Below are 20,263 nucleotides of genomic sequence, written 5' to 3' on the forward strand. Positions count from 1 at the left end.
ACATTGGAAGCAATTATATTGAAAAAAGTGTTAAACGTAAAGCTTGTAACTTGTTAGAACCAGAATTCTGGCACCCAGGCTTGTGTGTGTCTCAGGCTATCACCAATGCCTCCACAACCTGGATCCCTTACATTGTCCTTGGTGCTGATAACACCATCAAGTTTTCTAAGCAGGAAGGCAGAACTCTGAATTTAGATCCTGGTAGCTAGCTAGGAGGAAACGGTTTTCTTTGGTCATTTTTAAGTATATATTCTGTTAAGGATTTGAGACCTTAAACAGTTCAGAGAGCATTTCTGTTCCCCTCTAAATACATAAAACAGGAATTGAAAAATTCACTTGCTGTATATACAAGTTCTGCACATCTGTATGCACCACACCTGCTTATGAGGGTTAACCCTACCCCTGCTTGTCTTCACATACCTGCTGCATCTCATCCTTAATGGGACTACTCACATGACTCAAGTTAGCAGGTGCTTAAGCTTTTGCAGAAACAGGCATTGATTGTTAAGCTCTTTGGATAGGGACTATCCATTATAAACAGGCTCTTGCACAACAGGGCCCTGACTTGGCCAAGGCCTCTATTATTACCCAATATAAATAATGAGGGTAGAGAAAAAACGAGCTCTGAGAATACACACATTTTATTCCTGCTTAAATCCATAACAGCAAGATTTTACCTTATCTAGCAATACTGTTATCCAGACCTTAGTATAGACACAATGTGGTTTTATGCCATTTACTTTAACCTTTATTTAGGAATCTGAGTACATCTAAAGATTTTGGAATTTGACACCTTACTGGGACAGCCAGGGAGATCAGTTCTCAGTGCAAAAAGAGAACAAAAAACTGGTTGGTGGCAAGAGGCAGAAACAGACTAAGATGATTCTTGGCCTGGGGCACTCTGTCAAAGACGCAAGGGCAGGCAGGTGCCCATTCCCAGGAGGTGATGCCAGGTGACTGTGATCACTTGAAGGCAAAGGGAACATAGTGATTAAAAAAAGTGGCAGGATCAAAGAATCTAAGACAATAAACTCCAATTTATATATACACACCTATAACATGATTATAAGATTACAGGCAAATGACTTCAAATTTCTTCTGAAACTACATGGAGGTACAACAGTCCCCTTGAAATAATGCTCCACTTAAAGTACATCATTGCTATGAAGTAAGAGCTACATTTTGTTTTTCAAAGACAGATCAGAGCACTTGATTCACTGGACAGTGAGTTCCAGACATAAAACGGCACCGTTCTAAAGTAATTTTGTAATAAAATAGGTGCCTAGTGACAATGTTAAAGAGTTCTGACCACACAAAAAGTTAGAAAAAAAATTTAAAAAATTGTTTTTTTAATGAACTTGGAACCTCAGTACTAAATGGTTGCTTTGAAATCCCTGTTGTGCTGGAGGTTTCAGGGCTCTTGATCCAAAACAGGAATGCCAATTATAAACCTTTTTAAACAGGAGTAGCTTGACTGCTGCATTACTGGCCTATGGTACCAAAAGAAATCCTGACAAAATAAAACAATCACGGTTTATGTTCACTCCCACTCTCCTTGTCTCCACCAGCAGCAAGAACCTACATTTGTAAACCTATAGTAATTCACTTATTAAGAGGGGACCCGCAAAGAAAGATGTAAAACTTTACTTTATAAGGTAAAAAGAAGAAAGTGGAGGGAGAGGAAGAGAAAGGACTATTTCTGTTTGCATTTAACTAGAATACTGGAAAGTTGGGGGGGGAAGGGGGGTGGTGCATGAAGGGACATGACTCTTTGGTAAGGTTTCCACACCCTGCCCCTTCAATTAAAGCTTAAAAGCTAAGGAAGTTTCCACATGTATATCATTCATCCCAGAAACTCTCCAATAACAACTAGATCAATTTTTCCCAGTATCCCCTTTTTCCTCATGCAACAAGGGCCTGATTCAAAGCCCTTTGCAGCCAACAGAGCCATCCTACAGACTTCACCCAAACTCTAAGGAAGTCCACCCTCTTGGTCAGAGTAGAACTAGGCACAGTCCTAAGTTATATAACTAAGTATAATAACTGGCTGCAGGTCTAGAACAAAGTACTAACAATAAATGTCAACATTGTGAAGTTGCATTTACTATCTATTTACCTGCATTCGGTTTCTATAGTAACCAAGTGCTTCAAACACAAGTCCATAATAGGAAAGTGTAGTAAATTGAGAATTTTATTACTTGGGCCATCCTGTCCCATCCTTTCCCCACCACTCATTAAAAACAGCATTGGCGAAGCATCTCAATACTGAAAATGGGACAATCAAGCGCAATCAATTCTATACACATTTATTCAATACAATATTTGTTCATTTTCAGTGTATACAGGTTTTCTAATCCAAAAATAGATAATGCTACCCAAGAATAAAAACATTCACTTGTACCAAAAATACAAACTGGTATTTCAAAGAAAGATTTTAAGTATATCTTATACAGTCATAAAAATGGCAAACGAAGGTTAAAAATTACCAGCCAAATAAAGTTAAGATTTTTTCTGCACCACCACCATTTCCTTTAGGGACAGGAGGCTGTAAGCATTTACATAAACATCAGAATATGAACAAGACCCAATGCATTTTATATGAAAAATACTGTACTCTTAAAAACATGTAAGGAAAGCTAGCATTACAAGGGAACAAAAAGGAAAAACTGACATTTGAGAAGACGTAGGATATAAATTATTTCTAGAGTGTAAACTTTGCTGCTGCTTGAAAAAAAAAATCACGAGTACTTTCATTTGGCTTAGCAGCCAGGAAAAAACAAAAGCTGCTTTTTTTTTTTTTTTTTTTAATAAAGTGCTTAACCACCATATCCAAGTGTAATGACTTTCAGACCTACTTAATTTGAATGTGCTCAAAAAGCCACTGCTTACGGTATGAAAGCTATCATTCTATAACTCTGCACATACAAATGGGTTTTATCTGCATGAATGGAAGACTGAGGGCTGTTCAAAGCAATCATATGATGCCTCAAAATCAAAGGAATGCTATTAGGACAGCAGTTGAATAAGGCCCAGTAAGCTGAAATTTGAGCACAACAGATGTAAAAATAGCCATTTAAAACAAAGGCAATTTTCCCCTCTGCCCTATGAAGATAACTTCATCTGATAAGCAACATAAATATATTCTTCTACTATTTTGACACCTTATCTATAGCAGACCAAAGTGTCAAAAATATATTTCCTCAGACAGGAAATCCAACCCTATTTAGGCTTTCAACACAAACCAAACCAATCATTCAAGGCGATTCATGTGATTAATAGAGGGAGATACTTCCTACTCACAAAATACCAGGAAGCAGTTGTATGGATATCCAAATGTTAACACATTATGTTACTTAATATTGAGACACTATCAACTTGGTTCTCTTTTTAAACTGACAGTATGCCTTAATTTAAAATAAAAAAAAACAAACAAAAAAAAACACACATAATTTAAAGTGCTTTAAGATTATTTTGCTCCCCTGCTGATGTTTGTTTGGGCAAGGGAAAAAAGTGATTAATTGGCTATGGAGGCAAAACAGTGAAACTAACTAAACACAAAAGTGCTGTCAAAAGACAAGCTAAATTAAAGAAACAAATTGCTAACTTATCAGTTGTTGAATAATCATAGGCATAACATTTTCAAAAAGAAATGTGATTTCCCAGTTGATGTGTCCCTTTAGTCTTAAAGTTGTAGTATGGGATGGGTTTAATATCAGAGTGAAGCCTCCAACCTCATTACAACCACACTGAAATTTTTCATTTTACTGTAGTAGAAAATTCAGAAAAATATAAGCCTAGGATTTATCAGCCTGGATATCCTGTATTAACACATCTTTAGAATGGTGTCCTTTCAACAGTCCCATCAACTTTAATAACAATGCTGTGACCTTTTGCTTCAGCTCTACAACTTCCTACAGAGGTTGAGTTTATTTTAATCTACTAAATGGACCTCATCTCCAGTAAATTTCTAGGAAGTACCGATTGCAAATTTGGATAGAGTAAGTCAAAGATCCAGGCACAGCACATTCACTTTATGCCAGTTCTGAAGTTATAGAACACCTATGCCCTAGTCACTACTAAAATATATCTTTTTCATGTAAACCCATTTGTATCTTAAACCAGAGGAAGTTCTAATCCAAGCACAATTCAGCATCTCCAGTGACTTTTACCTCAGGTTACCATTTTAAAATATTTTTTATATATAAAAGAAATTAAACACGTAAGTGAAGTAAGGGACAAACACAAAGACATCTGGCCTCACATACAGATATGCATCATACCTAAAAATAAGCCTCTAACCATTTGAAAAGCAATGACTTAGTGGTTTAAGCGTGCAAGTGCCCAAATATGTGCTAATATGGTACATTTTCTGAAATTACTATTAATGTCTAGCACTGGCAGATCTGCTGTATTCATTGCCAGAAATTTATCATTTTCCTTGCATCTCTCATGTTTTGTTTTTTTTTTTAAATAATAAAGACACCACTAAAATGAACTAAGCAGCATGACTGTGTCTATCAAGAGATGCTATGTAAGGGGGCTAGTTTTTGAAACCTGTAGTACAAGTCTACCCAAAGGTGGTAAGATGGCATTTTTACTTTGAAATGTTCTAATTCTGATACTGAATTAAACCAAAACAAATTATATTAAGCTTTGCTAGTTCATAAGAACCACATCGGAAAGATGATCACATCTCAGACTGTACTAACATGCCTGGAAATAAACACAACTGTCATACTAGATTTTTATGGAGTCAATATAGAAAATTAAATATAAAGGGAAAAACATACAGGAGAAGTACATATTCTGTTGATAAAAGGTACAAAAACCTGCAATCAAAGAATCAGAAAATAACCAGCTTCAGCACTAGTCTGGAAAGAATTAACTTATTTTTCAAATCAGAAGTCCATACTGCGTCTCATAGCCCTGCCTTGTCATGTTTGTTAATATACCCGTTTAGGAGTCAGACAGCATTTTGTTTAACTTGTATAATGATACAGAGCAACACTAAACCGTAATTAACTCCTCTTTTGTGCGGTCCTCCTTCCACCACAATTGTACCCAATATATACCCAGTTGTGGTTTTCTGGTTTTGTGTTGCAGCTCAGCTGTATTTTTCTTGGATGTTCACAAGACTGGCATTTGATTGGATACGCTTGGCTAGAAGGAAAATAAAAATAAAAATAAAAAAAAAGACTCCCACCATCAGTTTCCCCACTCACTCAGTTTAACTGAGCACGTACTATTGAACAGTGTTCCGTTAACATCATGGTTTTCCTTTTCAACAGAAAGAAAAGGAGTACTTGTGGCACCTTAGAGACTAACCAATTTATTTGAGCATGAGCTTTCGTGAGCTACAGCGTAGCTCACGAAAGCTCATGCTCAAATAAATTGGTTAGTCTCTAAGGTGCCACAAGTACTCCTTTTCTTTTTGCGAATACAGACTAACACGGCTGTTCCTCTGAAACTTTTCAACAGAGAAGCATGGCTAAGGACCTACTTTTCCCACCCTCTACGGCTCTTCAAGTGATAAAGGCAGTCCCCAAGAGGACAAGTAGTCAACACCAGCTCCCACCCACTGCTGCAGGCACAGTGACAGAATTGCCTGACCCCATACCAAGTACGTTGGTCAAGTAGAGTGCCCAAGATGATTCCTTGTGCTCCCGCATTCTGTAAGTAAAGTTCTGACAACATTACTTACGCAGAATGAGTATACGTTTCTTCTGCTTTGAGTGAAGGAAGCTACTAAGGTAAAAAATGACTGGTAAAAAGAGAATGAATGAAGAAACTGCAATCACTGGGACCGTATCACTGCATGGGACAGAACAGTTGAAAGTTCTACTCCAAAGCCTTCGTGTAATGTTCATCTAAAAGGAAAACGACCATGGTGAGCAACACATTCCTTGGCTTGCATCACTGTTTTACTGAACATCGCAAAGTTCAGTATAGCAAGACCACCTAATTACCTTTAAACCATAATATCTACTTGAATAAGAGCCATTTAAAATATCTCCCCTCAAAAAATTAGACAAAGGTGAAATCCTAGCCCCACTGAAATCAATGGCAAACCTCCCATTGACTCCCACCCAATACATTTATTAGAGCAGTGATTCCCACACTGTGATTCTTAGAGCACTTACTGGTGGTTCATGGAAAGCTGGCTGATCACATGCTACTAACCCTCCTTCTTCCCAGTTGCTAAAAATCACATTGAGAGACAGCTAAATACATTAAAAACTTGCTACTATTCCCTGGCCCAATAATCAGCTGCTGTAGTTAGGAAGCAACTAACTGGAAACATTAACTGGAATTTAGCAAGAAGTGTCAGATAAAAGCCAAAGATTAAAGGGATTTCCCAGCCCCCAAACCCCCATTTGAGATAGGGAGTGGAATATTCCCTTCACAAAATCTCTTGGGCAGTTGAAACTTTATTTTTGTCTAAGCTGAAATATGTCAGGACATCAAGGTTAGACCCCTTCCTCTTCAGGAGTAGCACAAGGTCTTTAATGACCCGCAGCAGTCAGGACCTCTATTTTATATCTCATCCAAATGAACAGCAACATCATGGAGTACCCTGGGGGCCCTGGTTCAGTATTAACTCAGAGTGCAACCTACTGGGTCGCCAACACTGTTTCCTGAAGTATTTAAGTGTTCTTTAACCGTTTTCTCTCCACGTACTGACCAGAACCCAGCCTGACCCCTCCTTAGCTTGAGAGACGTGAGGAAGTCACAGCACAAAGCGGTAGGTGCAGTGTGACAATAGCTCACTAAAGAAATTGCTCATGAAAGCAGCTTCCACCGCTGAAAGGACAAGAGTGGTGCCAAGAGAAAACAATATAAAACAGTTAAGGGACCACTGAAGATTGCTCTTCAGATTTATCTACCCACCCATTGGATATTAGCTAGGCAAGAAGATCCAGAAGCAAATACGTATACTCACTGCATCTTCCACATCAATGCACAAGTGTGTTCTGTGTTCTGAGTGGCTGCCCAGTCCAGTCATTTTTTGCATTTTGTTATACATGGTATTCAGGTTTCTGTAAGTTCCATTGCAGTTTCTGCATACTTCTGTGTGGTTGCTTGATACAAGACTGATGGATTGCCCCTAAAATTATAAGCAGCACGTATTTAGATTTTTAAACAATATAAAATTAACTTTAAAAAACTAGAGCTGAACTTGAACCAAAATCTACAATATTAACATCCTAAAGTGTTACACTGAAATTTAGGGATTTAGGTCCATTTTATATAAATAAAGCTCACAGTGAATTGAAAGTTGATCTTATTTTTCCCCGAAAAGATGTATTTTGAAACTATTGACTGTCTATAACAGGGGTGGGCAAACTACCGCCCGTGGGCCGGATCCAGCCCCTTGGCACTTTGGATCTGGCCTGCGGGATTGCCACCCCCGTGGTGCTGCGCCACTCTGGGAAGCGGTCACACCACATCCCTGGGGCCCATAGGGGTGAGGAGGGGTAGAGAGCTCCGCACACCACTCTTGCCTGTGGGTACCTCCCCCAAAGCTCCCATTGGCCAGGAACAAGTTACTGCAGCCAATGGGAGCCTCGGGGGAGGTACCCACAGGCAAGGGAAACACATGGAGCCCTGTGTCCGCCCCAGGGGTGGCACAGGGACATGGTGCCAGCCGCTTCCCAGAATGGTGCAGCACTGGGCCAGGCCAGGCCGGGGCAGGCAGGGAACCTGTCCTGGCCCCGGTGTGCACCGCTGCCACCCTGGAGCCGCTCTAGGTAAGCGGTGCCAGGCAGGAGCCTGAACCCCTCCTGCACCCCAACCCCCTGCCCTGAGCCCCCTCCTGCACCCCACACCCCCTGACCTAAGCCCCCTCCCGAACCCCAACCCCCTGCCCTGCAAGCAATTTCCCCACCCAGATGTGGCCCTTGGGCCAAAAAGTTTGCCCACCCCGGTCTAGAATAAAAACAAAACAAGGATTGTTAATACCAAGTTTGCCTTGGAAACACAGGTGTGCTTCTCCCGCCAGCTGGCTATTTTTCATTGGTCTATATGAATATGCCACACAGGAAGGAGGAGTGAATAGGTATTTTAATTTGGCCTAATTATTTTGAGTTTCAATAGCCACTGCTCCTGTCCCGCATTTACAATCTATGTAGTAAATAATAGCAAGAATCCGGATCATATTTTAAAACACAGTCCCTTAAAAACACTATTGGGATTTTCAAAAGAGGCTAAAGGAGTTGGGCACCCAAATACAATGGAACTGTATATCCCAGCCTATGCTGAGAGGATATAAGATCATCTCTCCTCCTACTAGGAAACCCAATGGAAGTTTGCTTAACTGTGAATTTCATCCTTTATGGATTTCAGATAAAAAACACAGGAAAGTCACGTAGTTTTACTGTAGTAGCAGTTTCACCTCCCTGAAAATTCTGATGACCTGGGTGGGTTGTGGGGGAGGATGGGGGAAGATAATTATAAGATCTCTAGATTCTTCTGTATTTTTTTAAGCCTCGTCACGGAGGCATAATGACAGAACCCACAATAGCCAGAGTTTACAGAAGAGACCTGGCTACTATCTACCTTAAAACATCACTTTTCATCCAGCACTCAAAAAGCAAACTCTTGTATGATCAACTTCACAGGCTACCTCCAATTTCCCATTTCTGAGCCAGGGAGCTGGGAAGCTAGTGAAGGACCATCACCAACTACACCCAACCTTTGTCAGCATCCTAGATCCTTCCCAACTGGGCTTTACTCCCAGCTCTGGCTCAGCAATCGTCATGGTCACAACAGTAGATTATCTCCTATTAGCCACAGAAAATAGGCAACCTCCACACATTTGTCTCGATCACTTCAGCCCTTGACAGTGTGGAGGGCTCACCACAGAGACCTATGAGGAACAAACAGTAATGTGCAGAGATGGCTGTGAGGAAGCACTGGGACAAATTCCACACAGCTTCATTTTCTCCCACATCCTATTCAATTATTTACAACAAGCTGTTGGGAGAGACTATAAGACACCTTGACCTTAAACATCAGCAGGATGCAAATTACACCCAGCTGTTCATCTCCTTTTCATCTACCATGAAAGCCCCATATGCAGCTCTACTATTGGCAAATCAGATCAACACCTGGACGAAAGGCAACTCTCTGAAGCTAAACCTAGGCAAGATAATGGTGAGGTTGGAGGGCAGAAGGCAACATTTCCATGATTTAGCCAACTCCTTAAGATCATCCCATGGTGAAGATTGTAAAGGGGCCTTCTAGTTTTGGTCCTCCTCAATGTCTCAGCAATATTCAATACTCAAACAGCAACAGTTTTTAGGAACACCGTCAGCTAGCCAGGAGATGATGCCCCATCCTAACAGATACAGACTTGACCACGGTAATCCTTGAAATTATGATCTCCATAAAGTAGGAATGAAATTGCAGGCACTGAAGAAACTCCAGGCTACCTGCGGACCAGCACAGATCATTAAGAACACATCAATGCTGCAATCACTCCACTGGCTACCCAAGTATTACTAGATTAAGTTCATGGTCCAGGTCTTGCCTTTAAAGTGCTCTGTTGACCAGGCCCAAGCTCTCTCCCCTTGCCAAGACCTACTATAAAGGCTGCACATCTCAGGAACCACCAACAGCGAGAACAACGGGAGACCAGTCTCTCTCAGCAACTGTTCCTTCCACAACAGTTAAGCATGAGCATAGACCCCACCCCCCAGACTGAAATGCTAAAAACATCTTTGGCGCAGCTTCCCCACCTGTCTGTGAAGCGGGGCTAGAGGACAGAACCAAAGTGAATCTTTACTACCTGCTTGGATTTATACAAAATTGTAAGACACTCAGAAACAACATAGGAGAGTGTGTTATGCTGGTGTACAACCAACTACCTTATTAAAGGAGCACAAATCTTATTTCTAGAAGTCTATGGATTTGATCATGGCACTACATAAGTTAAAAAATGCCCTATAAATCACTACAGTGGGGGGCAAGATCTGCCTGGCAAGCAAAAAAGCAGGGAAAGCTAGCCCACCAGTAAGGGGGGCTGCAAAGCATATTGTAACCACAGATCCTCTTCTAGATCCACATGTTTATTCTGCACCAAGAACTTTAGTTTGAATGTTATCCTTTTGGACAGTTTTTATTGATTAACTGCTTAATCAAATTTATGAATATTTTTGCATAATCTGATTTAGTTTTAGGATTAAATTTAGCATAATTTACAAAATTTTTATGCATAATTATTTGGATACACTTTTCTTGGGAGATAATTACCACATTTATTTTACAAAGAGGGATATTTAATTGCAAAAGTTTTAATTGTTCATAACCTTAATGGATAGGAGTCTTAAGAAGTGTTTTCAGGTAGCTGGCCCTTTTGGACTAATCTACAATACAACCAAATAATGATATAAGGAGCCACATTGTTAAGTCACGCAATGATAACTCCAGAAGGAACTAGGAAAAGTGACTTACTGTATGCAGAGACTACGTGACTCTTACTATATAATTATCAGCTATTGTGAATCCAGAAATCCCAATATGAAATGGCACTATAATTGCATACAAGACAGAGTCAAGGTGAGCATCAATTAAAATACATTTTGTGCTCTCAATTGTGAACATCTGCATTTTATAGATAATTGTTCTATCTGCCTAAACTGCTTCAGAATTTGTCAATTGCAGTTGCTCAATATGTATCCACTGCAGTTTGTTCTGTGAAAAGAAGATATTTTACTATACAAGAAGAGGGCTCAGTGCTGTCCTCAGATACACAGCAAAGATACCTGGAAGTTATGTTCGAAGCACATCAGTGTTGTATTGAATAAGTCCAGGAACTCTGCTGTACTATTTGATAGCCCTTCACTGTTGTTCTTCAAACAATCTGTCAAAAAGAAAAAAAAATACGTGAATCAAGATATCCTTATTTCTAACCTATATCTACAGCCAACAAGTCCCTTGGCGGCCCTACAGCAAGAGCTCTCAATTATAAAAACCAATTCAGTCAGCTTTGCATTTCCTATTTGGTTGCTGTTATGCAGATGTCTCAGATTTGCTATCCTAACTCACTCGGGCTTCTCTCTTCAGTTAGGATACATTTCAGAATTAATTGGCCTTGATTAAATAAAAAATAAAGACCATTATCAAGAGCATTTTGAAGAAAGGATTTGAGCTCTCACTGGGCTTTCAGATAACACAAGACGCTGCTTTTACTTTTCACCCTGCAAGTCTGACTTTGCCCATCAGAACTAGTGTGCACTGTTTGAAAGTATAAGTGTCAGACATGTAGCTGAAACAAGGGACAGCTAGGAAATAGAGGGAATCTTTATGCTTATGAAAAAAAAGGAAATGCTTTTGAAAAATGCACTAAGCAGTGTCACAGAACGTGCACCAATTTTGTCAGGAAGTGGAAGCCAATTTTACCTGCCTTGCAGGGCGCTCCTGAAACACTCCTTGTCAGATACTGCTCTAGTCCCTGCAGGTATTTCTTTCCTTCCATCTACTCCACTTTTTCTATTCTGATCCATTAGACCCTTGGAAACTAGGACTGCTAGTTTTACGTAGCATTCCATTAAAAAGGACACTGTGAAGGTTGGCAGACTCCAAACGTGACCTTCCCTGAAGGATGGAAGTGAGAGAACATCTTAAGCATTACGGGATAGAGTCTATGCTCCCCTCCTGGGAGACGTAGCACAGAAGGCAGAGCCTGAGGATGGGAGGACAGTTGGAGGTTGTTTTACCTCTCCTTCACACACTTTGGTGGCAACCAGTAACATATGTTGGGGACTACTGGAGCTAGCCTGAACCCAATCTCCCTGGGGCTACCTATGGGCTCTGTAGCAGCCCAACATCCTTTGCAGCACTCAGCTCTACATTACCACCCCTCCAACCTCTGGCGCCCTCCCATGCAAGGGTGCTGGAACCATTTGTATAGTGGGGGTGCTGGTCACTGAACCAAACTGTAAACCCTGGATATGATGGAAACCATTTCAAGCCAGAGGCCAGCACCCCCCACACCCTTAGTTCAAGTACCTATGTTCCCCTGGTCGGGGTACAGCTCCTGTGCCAAGGGAATTTTTCCTGTTTCCTGTGGTGGCGTTTAAGGGCCATAAAGAAGCCGCATGCAACATATTACAGCCAGAACCAGTCCACAGAATTTCAGAGCCAGAGTCGGATACCCCACGTCACACTGAGTGACTACTTGTGGAGCACAATGCTATTCAACATGAGTAAGGGTATCAGAATCTGACCCTTACTGATTTTTTATTAAACAGTTCAAGTTACATTTTCTACTTAAGTAGGAAAAAGGGGGCATGGGGAAAATAAGAGATCTATAAATACAGCAGAGCTGTAGCAGATCTCCAGCACGGTTTATTCAGAGTAAGTAAAAACCATCAGTTTTTACAGCTCTGCTGTATTTATAGATCTCTTATTTTCCCCATGCCCCCTTGAGTAAAGCAGCTGTCATTTTGGCAGGGGCTTTCGTGCAAGGTGAATATTCGTATGGGGACTCTAGTGTGTTTAGATAAGCAAGGGAAGAAGAAATTGGTTTTTTGAATCTGTCAACTTTGAACGGTATCCCCTGTACAATAAAAGTACCCAGGATGTATCAATAAAGAGCTCTTTGTTTCTGTCAATTTAAATAACTTAATCTTATCAATGCTGTTCAGTTCTGATCAACTGAGAAATTTTAAAGGCAAGGCTAAATCTGTCGTCTGAATCATAATGGTAGCATGAAAAGGACAGAACAAATCACGTACTTGCACAGTTGGCCTTCTCCCAAGTACTGTTAAAGAACTGCGAAAGGATCACAACTAGTTGTACCCTATCAGACATCAAGAGGCTTTTTGCACAGTTGCTCTCCGAAGAATTCTGGAAGAAAAAAAAACCCCACAGTATGATGAATTCATATGGCAACAACTTTGGAACTATTTCAGATAACGGGTGACATGGAGGCCAAGTCTGCCATTTTAAGCGTGTTAGTTTCACCCATCAGGAGTAGTGTGGCCAGTTTTACATCCCTTGTCAGAATCCCGAGAAAGGCCGAGAACTAGTCCGACAGGGCAAAGCCAGTGTCTTTCCAAACAACGGACTAAGAAAAAAACGTTAAATATGATGAGAGGTATAACCACGTTGGGGATTTAGGTAAGTTCTTAAAAGGTTTAATACGAGAACAGCAGGAGCTTCAGTCAAGATAGAAAAGGAGTACTTGTGGCACCAACAGCACCATGCACACCAACAGCTTTCCAGAGCAGGGGCACTTTTCAGTACGCATGTGTACGACTAGCATAATAGACCCTGATCCCACAATGGGCCCTCTGAGTGTTCCCATAATACAGCTACAGAGTTAGATTCCATCCTGGGTTATACTGATGGAAGCTGGCATAACCCAGCATTCAGAGCTCCACAAATCCGATTGGCGCAAGGAGCCTACAACTCCTGCTTGGCTGATTTAGCACACCTGCAAGCACGACTCCTCTGGAGTCCTCAAGTTGCTCTCCCCTGGCCCTGTGTCACCCCAACCTGCCTTCCGCCAGGAGTCAATCCCTCCTAGCATGCATCTGAGCCTTCTGATACAGAGGTTGCTAACTGCAAACCCAGAGGAACGTCAAGCCTCCAAATAGTATTTTAAAGTGTGCAAATATCTGGTTTCATGCCATTTAAAAGGAGACTCAAAATAGTGACTGGGAACATCATTTCTTGTCTCCGGCCCCCACCCCCAAACCACAGACTGACAGAATCAGCCAGGCACCCCCAGGCTGATTTTCCAGCCGCAACAGAACAGATCTCACCCCGAGCAGCTTTTGTCCAAAACCAGATTAAGCACAAAGACTGGTCTGGCATATAGAGTACAAGCTCTGGTGAGGGTCAGTAAGACTACCAAACATTTGCTGATGAAAATAAGGTTTTTAATGAGCTATGCTGAGGTTGGGGTAGAAGATCAATAATTTATCACTCACCCAACCCTAGCCAAGACACCATTTCCATATAACTAACAGCTGGATACACAGAGATACAGGTTGATTAAAGTACTAAAACACACTGACAATGGAAGATCCATGTTTAACGAGTGAAACACGTTCTTTTGTTCTGAGTGACAACTACCCTCCCCACTAGCCTCCGTACCCCATAGACCTTGAGCTGTGGGTACATCTACACAGCATTCTGGAGCCTGTGTCAACAGACCTGGGCTTGTGCTAGTGCTCTAAAAACAGCTGCGGAGACAGCGCTTTGAAGTCACGGCTCAGGCTGGAGCTTGGGCTCTGAAGCCCACCCCCATCCCGAGGCTTCAAAGCCAGAGCTGCAACTTCAAAGCGCTGTCAACACAGCTATGATCTCAGCACCAGCCCCTCTAGCTGAAGTCTGTCAATCTAGACTGGGAGGCTTGGTCCCGCAGGCTCCAAAAGGCTGGGTAGACATACCCAGAGAGACGGATTGCTTCTCTCGGCCCTAGAGGATATTCTGTGGCGCTCGGAGTTCCCAAGCAACTCCAGCTAAGAATTATGGAACTTCTCAGCCCTGGTTCAGCACAGCCAGCTAGCAGAGGGAGCATGGACATGTCTGCTACCCTGTTTTGGGGGTAGGGAGCCTTGCAGAATTTGGGATGTAAAAGCCTCTACCAAGCAGGCCCCTGAAGAGGGAGGGAGAAGAGGAGCAGCCACCTGGGACCCTCTAGTAGCCTAGGAGAAAGAGGGGGCACCTTCCCCAACCCCACCAGGAGATGTTTAAGGATTAGAGACCCTGCAGTTTCCCTTGCTGTGCTATCAAACTATGTCCACAAAAGCTCAAACAAAGCCCTGTTTAAGAGAGTCTGAGGTTCAGTGGGACTATTTCACTCAGCTCTAGCAGGTACAATGTCAGCCACAAGAGCACAAGTTACTGTCTCATCACAGCCTGTCTGCCTCAACCCTGAACTGGATAAGCCACCTGCAGGAGAGGTTAGCTCACCTGCAGCCCAGCAAGAGATGAAACATCCCTACACGAACTAGCTTTCATGCAGGCCAAACAGACATCTGATGGCAGTTGCTTTCACACACTACTAACCTGAAACTGAGTCGAACCCATAACCAAGGAATCCTCTCTCTGCCTTTCCCATCAAATTCTCCCAAACACATACAAGCTAGTTAGCTACGAATGCCATGAGAAGACAGCCCCTGGAAGGACAGCCTCATGATATCTGCAATAAGAGATGCCAATCCTATTATTTGTTTAAGGCCCACCACCTGCTTAGGTCTGTGCAAGTCACAAAGACTGCCCCTGCCCAGGTATTTACACTCCAGCTTTTCTGGGTAGCTGGTTCACGAATCAGTTCAGAGCCACACACAACCATATAGATACATGGTGTGGAAAGGTTATTTGGGAAAAGTTAGAACAGGGATAATCAATTATTTTTTGTCAAGGTCCAAATTTTGTGGTCAGGGTATAGTCAAGGTCCAGGCTCTAGGGAAGAAAATAAAATGGAAAAAAAAAATTGATACTAAATAAGAAAATAAAGATTTTGGGGTCTGTTCCAAAGCATCTGGCGGTCCAGAGTCCCCTTATTGACTGCCCCCTGAGCTAGAACAACATAAACAGTATCAGGAAAAGGCTTTAGCCTTAAATTGACTAACTCTGAGAGAAAAAGGCAAAGCTCTACACAGCTGAGCACAGAGTGATGAGGTATCCCTTGTAATCCGACACTAAGTTTAAACATAGTTAGTCACTGGCCTTTGGCTAATGAGTTGGGTTTTTTTTTTCCACCCTTTCATACAAGAACAGATTTTCCACCTGAAAAAAACATGTACACTACGTACTTCCTCTTCTCTTTTCCTCGTTGTTTTATTTCCAGAATATGAACAAGAGTTGACTTTTTGGCCTAGAAAAGCTACAACGTGCCTCTTGTGATATAGTGGATCCATCTACCACCCAGGCTCATATCACAGACAGCTGACGTCCTTTTTGTGAGTCATGACAAACTATCTATGGCTACAGCAAGCAAAGATTTTATTGCTATTAATAGCAAATTCCTTTTCTTCCTCTCTACCATGATTTGATACCTAAGTATCCAATATATTCAGGGATCACAGTGGAAAGAGATAGTGGCGGAATTCCTGTGACAATGCAGTCTGGGTGTGAGCTTAGTACCAAAGAAGTAGGGTGAAGTGAATGGGAAAGAAGTGTAGGAATAACTGTTAAGTTAGGAGTCTTTACTGCAAAAGAAGTCCAGTCAGATTCTTTCGTATTTTTTCCCTTTTTCAAAACCAGTTTTCTTTCAACCCCATGGTTCTCAAACTGTGATCTCTGGAGAGCTAACTGGACACATGGCTCTGGCTCCTGCTTCCCAGCTGCTAAGTTGATTTAGATACTGCCATAAAGTTGTTGTTCATGGCAAGCAATTGTTGTAGTTGACAGAGACATGTCAAGTGGTCATGAATGGAATGGGACATGTAACACAAGAGTCTCTATTGAAATGTGGTGTTCCCTACAAAAGTTTGGGAGAGATCTATTTCCCTATGTATTCTATTTTTTTCCCTCTTAAAATGGAAGATTTGCTAAATGGTTAAGGATCATCAGAACTTCCATTACTGCTACTTCTGGTAACTTCTACGGGGAACTGTCATATGCACACACACACACAAACCTACCAAGCTAGTGGCTCTCAACCTTTCCAGATTCCTATACCCCTTTCAGCCTGATTTGTCTTGTGTACCCCAAGTTTCACCTCACTTAAAAACTACCTGCTTACAAAATCAGACATAAAAAACACAAGTGTGTCAAAGCACACTATTACTGAAAAACAAGTCACCATCCCTATGAAATTTTAGTTTGTACTGACTTCACTAGTGCTTTTTATGTAGCCTGTTGTAAAAGTAGGCAAATATCTAAATGAGTTGATGTACCCCCGGCAGAACTCAGAGATAAGCGTACGCCTGGTTGAGAACCACTGTACTAGGTGATGTACATACCTGGACGAAAGCAGAAAAGACCTAGCAAATGCTGAGGAAGTGTAAACAGCAGGGGCCTACTACCTTCCGGGAGGGTTCCTTAAAAGTTGAACTTCCAAATCCATGGGAGACTTAGCTTTGGGGAAAAGGTTTAAAATCACTGATACTAACAAAAATTAAGTTACCTAGATTCACAGAATTAAACTGGGCTTCTTTTTCCCCCTGACTTCTCACATCAGTTGATGACAACTGATTGAAGGGATGACAAAGTTCTAAACATCAGATTTAAAATATTTTTACTTTCTGCAGCCACTGGTTCAAATTTCAGCAGGATCATCTCACTCCTTTAATTCTTCTTAAAGAGCGAAACTGAGTACCATGCAGTTCGTTACATTTGGATCTTTCAGAGGACACTCAATTAGCCCCAAATAGTCTGCAGATAGATAAAAACATGATCCTAGCTGGTGTACCAGTACTGTCGGAGTTAGGGTTTATCCTGGCACCCCACCTTTACCCAGAAGAGTTGTGCAGCTGGTTGACTGACTAATGGCTAGGGAGCAGTGACTTAGTGGAGTTGCATGTATAGAATCTGTAAGGCATTTGAGGCCCTCCACTATCAGCATTCCCATATAAAAATGATAGTATTGGTCATTAGATTTCCCATCTTTAAACTCCACATTTTCAGAGATGTGTCAAATTTGTACAAGTTGATACACTATCGGAGTTAAAGAACGCTTTGCAAGATGCAGAACTATTAACATCCTTTGGTTGTGAACAAATGTCCAGCTTTAAGAAACCAAACACACAACATTAGTAAGATGGCGAATGCAACTGGAAGAACTGGCCTAAGTTACATCAACACCACTGATGGTGTGCAGCCATTATTGACAAGTCAGGTTTGCTATTGGATATTTTTCCATTGGCAAGCAAGATCTTTTGCTTCAGATGCAGACCATGATACATGCCTTCACACCCTGAGATAAGACTCCTGCACTTTACTTGGGCTACACCACAAGATGACTATTTTAGAAGCTGAAGCCAATCCACAATATGGCAGCTTGCTTATTAAGAGGAGCTTTACAGTGCTCCACCAAGCTGCAGTTGCATATGCACTTCTTGGTGGAATTAAAGGTGTAGGTAATGACTTTGAGAGCCAAAGAAGTGGTTTGAGTCCAGGTTACCGGAGACCCACTGCTTTGTTCATGCCATATTACCACTAGTGGCAACATTCAGAGCCCAGATCTGTTAACTTCCAAACATACTGCAATACTCATCTTTTTTCTTGCCCTTCTGTAAGGGGAAGACAGGAGAGTTTAGTGGAATTATTGAGTTTGGGAGCTAGATCAGATTGTAAATTTTACATATACTAAGGGAAAGGGAGGGCACATACTATCTCTTGTACAAAATCAAAATAAGTAAGCTTTAATACACAACCTAATACTGAAAGCAAAAGTATTCACATTCAGGAAAGACACACAAACAAGCAATACAATCCCACAATATAATGCACAGAGAAGAAACAGGCATCTCCTTTCAGACACGAGAACTTAGTCCTACATAGGAGAGCAATAAGCATAAAGCTTACAAGAGCAAAACACTTTAAGCAGCAATGACTTATGTCTAAGAGAGCTCCTAGGCATTCGTGAGAAGCCGATGGCCCAGCTAGTTATGAATCCCTAAATTCTAGAACACCCTGATCTTTAAGGATCAAATATTTTCTAAATTTGTGACAGGGCAAATAAGTAGTGGATGTTCTTTTGCTATTTTATTGTGTGCATGTGGCCTGAAGTCATTAATCATATACAGCAGATTGGGCATTTCCCGAGAACGGTCAATATCAATGAGTAATCAGGCAGTGCAAGTTAGTGCTCCAAGAGCTATTTCCCTGCATAGAACACAAGTCTGATAACACTAAAAGGTCTGTGCCTCCATTTTGCTCGACACCACGAGTTCCTCTTTTCAGTCACACGCGATTCCATTAATAAGTCTGCCAGGAACACCCACTCCGATGGGAAGGAGCATCCATTCGACACCTCTTCTGCTGGGGAGTCGTTTGCAAAGGGATACCCAGGAAGCCCCTTTATCCTCCCTCCCTGATTTCCACACAGTCACAGGCCGGCCGGTCTCCCAGCTGGCCTGGCGAAGGCGGCAAGGGACTGCCCCACCCTGCCTCTCTCCAACAGCTTGGGGGAGGCCACCTCCAGCTGGGGCTTGGCTAAGCCGCACCCCAAGGCGGCTTGTGGGTCAGACCCCCCCACACACACGCGCGCGCACGCGGGCCCTCCTGCGAGACCCTTCCCCGCACGCACCCCCACGGCCCGGGTGATGTTCTCCAGCTGCTCCGTGACGCTCTGGAAGTGGCGGTAGCAGCTCTGGCAGAGGCGCACGGGCCGGGCGCTCCGCACCAGGCAGCCGGCGAGCCGCACGCTGCTGTTGGCGAAGCCCACCAGGAGCTCCCGGCACTCGGGCGGCAGCTGCCCGGGGAGCCCCGTCCCCAGCAGGGCCAGCGACAGGTCCTCGGCCTCCTCCAGCAGCTCCAGGGACAGCAGCCGGCGCCCGCCCCCGCGCGCCCACCCCTTCGGGCCGCTCTGCGGCGGGGGGCGGCGGCCGGACCCCAGGCTCGGCCCCGCGCTCAGGCCGGGCACCAGCAGCAGACACAGCAGGCGCGCGGCCGGGCCCATGGCTGCCGACAGCCGCGGCTCCTGGGAGCGATTTAGCGAACCAGGGTCACGTGGAGCCCGGAGACATGTCAACGTTCGGAGCTAGGTCAGACGAGCCACCTTATTGGCTGGTGGCGGTTCGACTCGGGGTGGAGGGGCGGGGCTGCCGGGCCGGGGGGGTGGCCTGGCAGGGTGGGACGCGCTGTGTTCAGGCCAGGCCCGGGCGGGCACTTACGCTGGCTGGTGGGGAAGCGGGCCGGGCTTCCCGTCCTGGAGAGCGGGGCCTTGCCTGCTAATGCACAGCACAGAGGAAAAGGGTCTCCAGGGAAAGGTGCCTGACACTCTGTCCCGGAGCTAATTATCACAGACCGCTGGCCAATTTCAGAACTAATGTGAATCTCACTTCTTCAGCATAACTTTCCATCAATGAGTATTAAGTACCACATATCAACCAGTCCAACTTTCCCCTCTAGGCCAGGCAGGACGAGAGAGAGAGATCGTCATTTCTCTTTTTGTTAAAACATGGTGGGAGGCATTCGCCGACCATGGTGCTAGGGACCAGAGAAAAACACTTGGGCCTTGCCCACATTAGGATTTTGCTGTTTTTCCTGTAATCAATGGCCAGGCGCTGATTAGCTAAAGCATTGCAAAGCCATGTCTACACTACAAACTTTGGTCCACACAAGTTATGGCAGCATAAAG

At 43.0% G+C, this 20,263-nt stretch overlaps 1 protein-coding gene across 2 annotated transcripts; it reads right to left on the reverse strand.

Moving 5' to 3' along the window:
• Positions 1-1,911: 1,911 nt before the first annotated feature.
• On the reverse strand, positions 1,912-19,642 carry OSTM1 (osteoclastogenesis associated transmembrane protein 1). Of its 2 annotated transcripts, XM_073336937.1 has the most exons (6): positions 19,211-19,638; positions 12,738-12,849; positions 10,764-10,861; positions 6,941-7,105; positions 5,702-5,867; positions 1,912-5,160 (listed from the first exon to the last, which is right to left on the reverse strand). In XM_073336937.1, the coding sequence occupies exons 1-6, from the start codon at positions 19,580-19,582 to the stop codon at positions 5,105-5,107; spliced, it is 969 nt and encodes a 322-aa protein (XP_073193038.1). In that variant the 5' UTR covers positions 19,583-19,638; the 3' UTR covers positions 1,912-5,104. The 2 variants fall into 2 exon arrangements, with proteins under 2 accessions (XP_073193038.1, XP_073193039.1); XM_073336938.1 differs by lacking the exon at positions 5,702-5,867 and having other exon boundaries at positions 19,211-19,642.
• Between the last annotated feature and the right edge of the window lie 621 nt (positions 19,643-20,263).

The sequence above is a fragment of the Lepidochelys kempii genome, chromosome 3 (assembly GCF_965140265.1).
Source record: "Lepidochelys kempii isolate rLepKem1 chromosome 3, rLepKem1.hap2, whole genome shotgun sequence".
Lineage (NCBI taxonomy): Eukaryota > Metazoa > Chordata > Testudines > Cheloniidae > Lepidochelys > Lepidochelys kempii.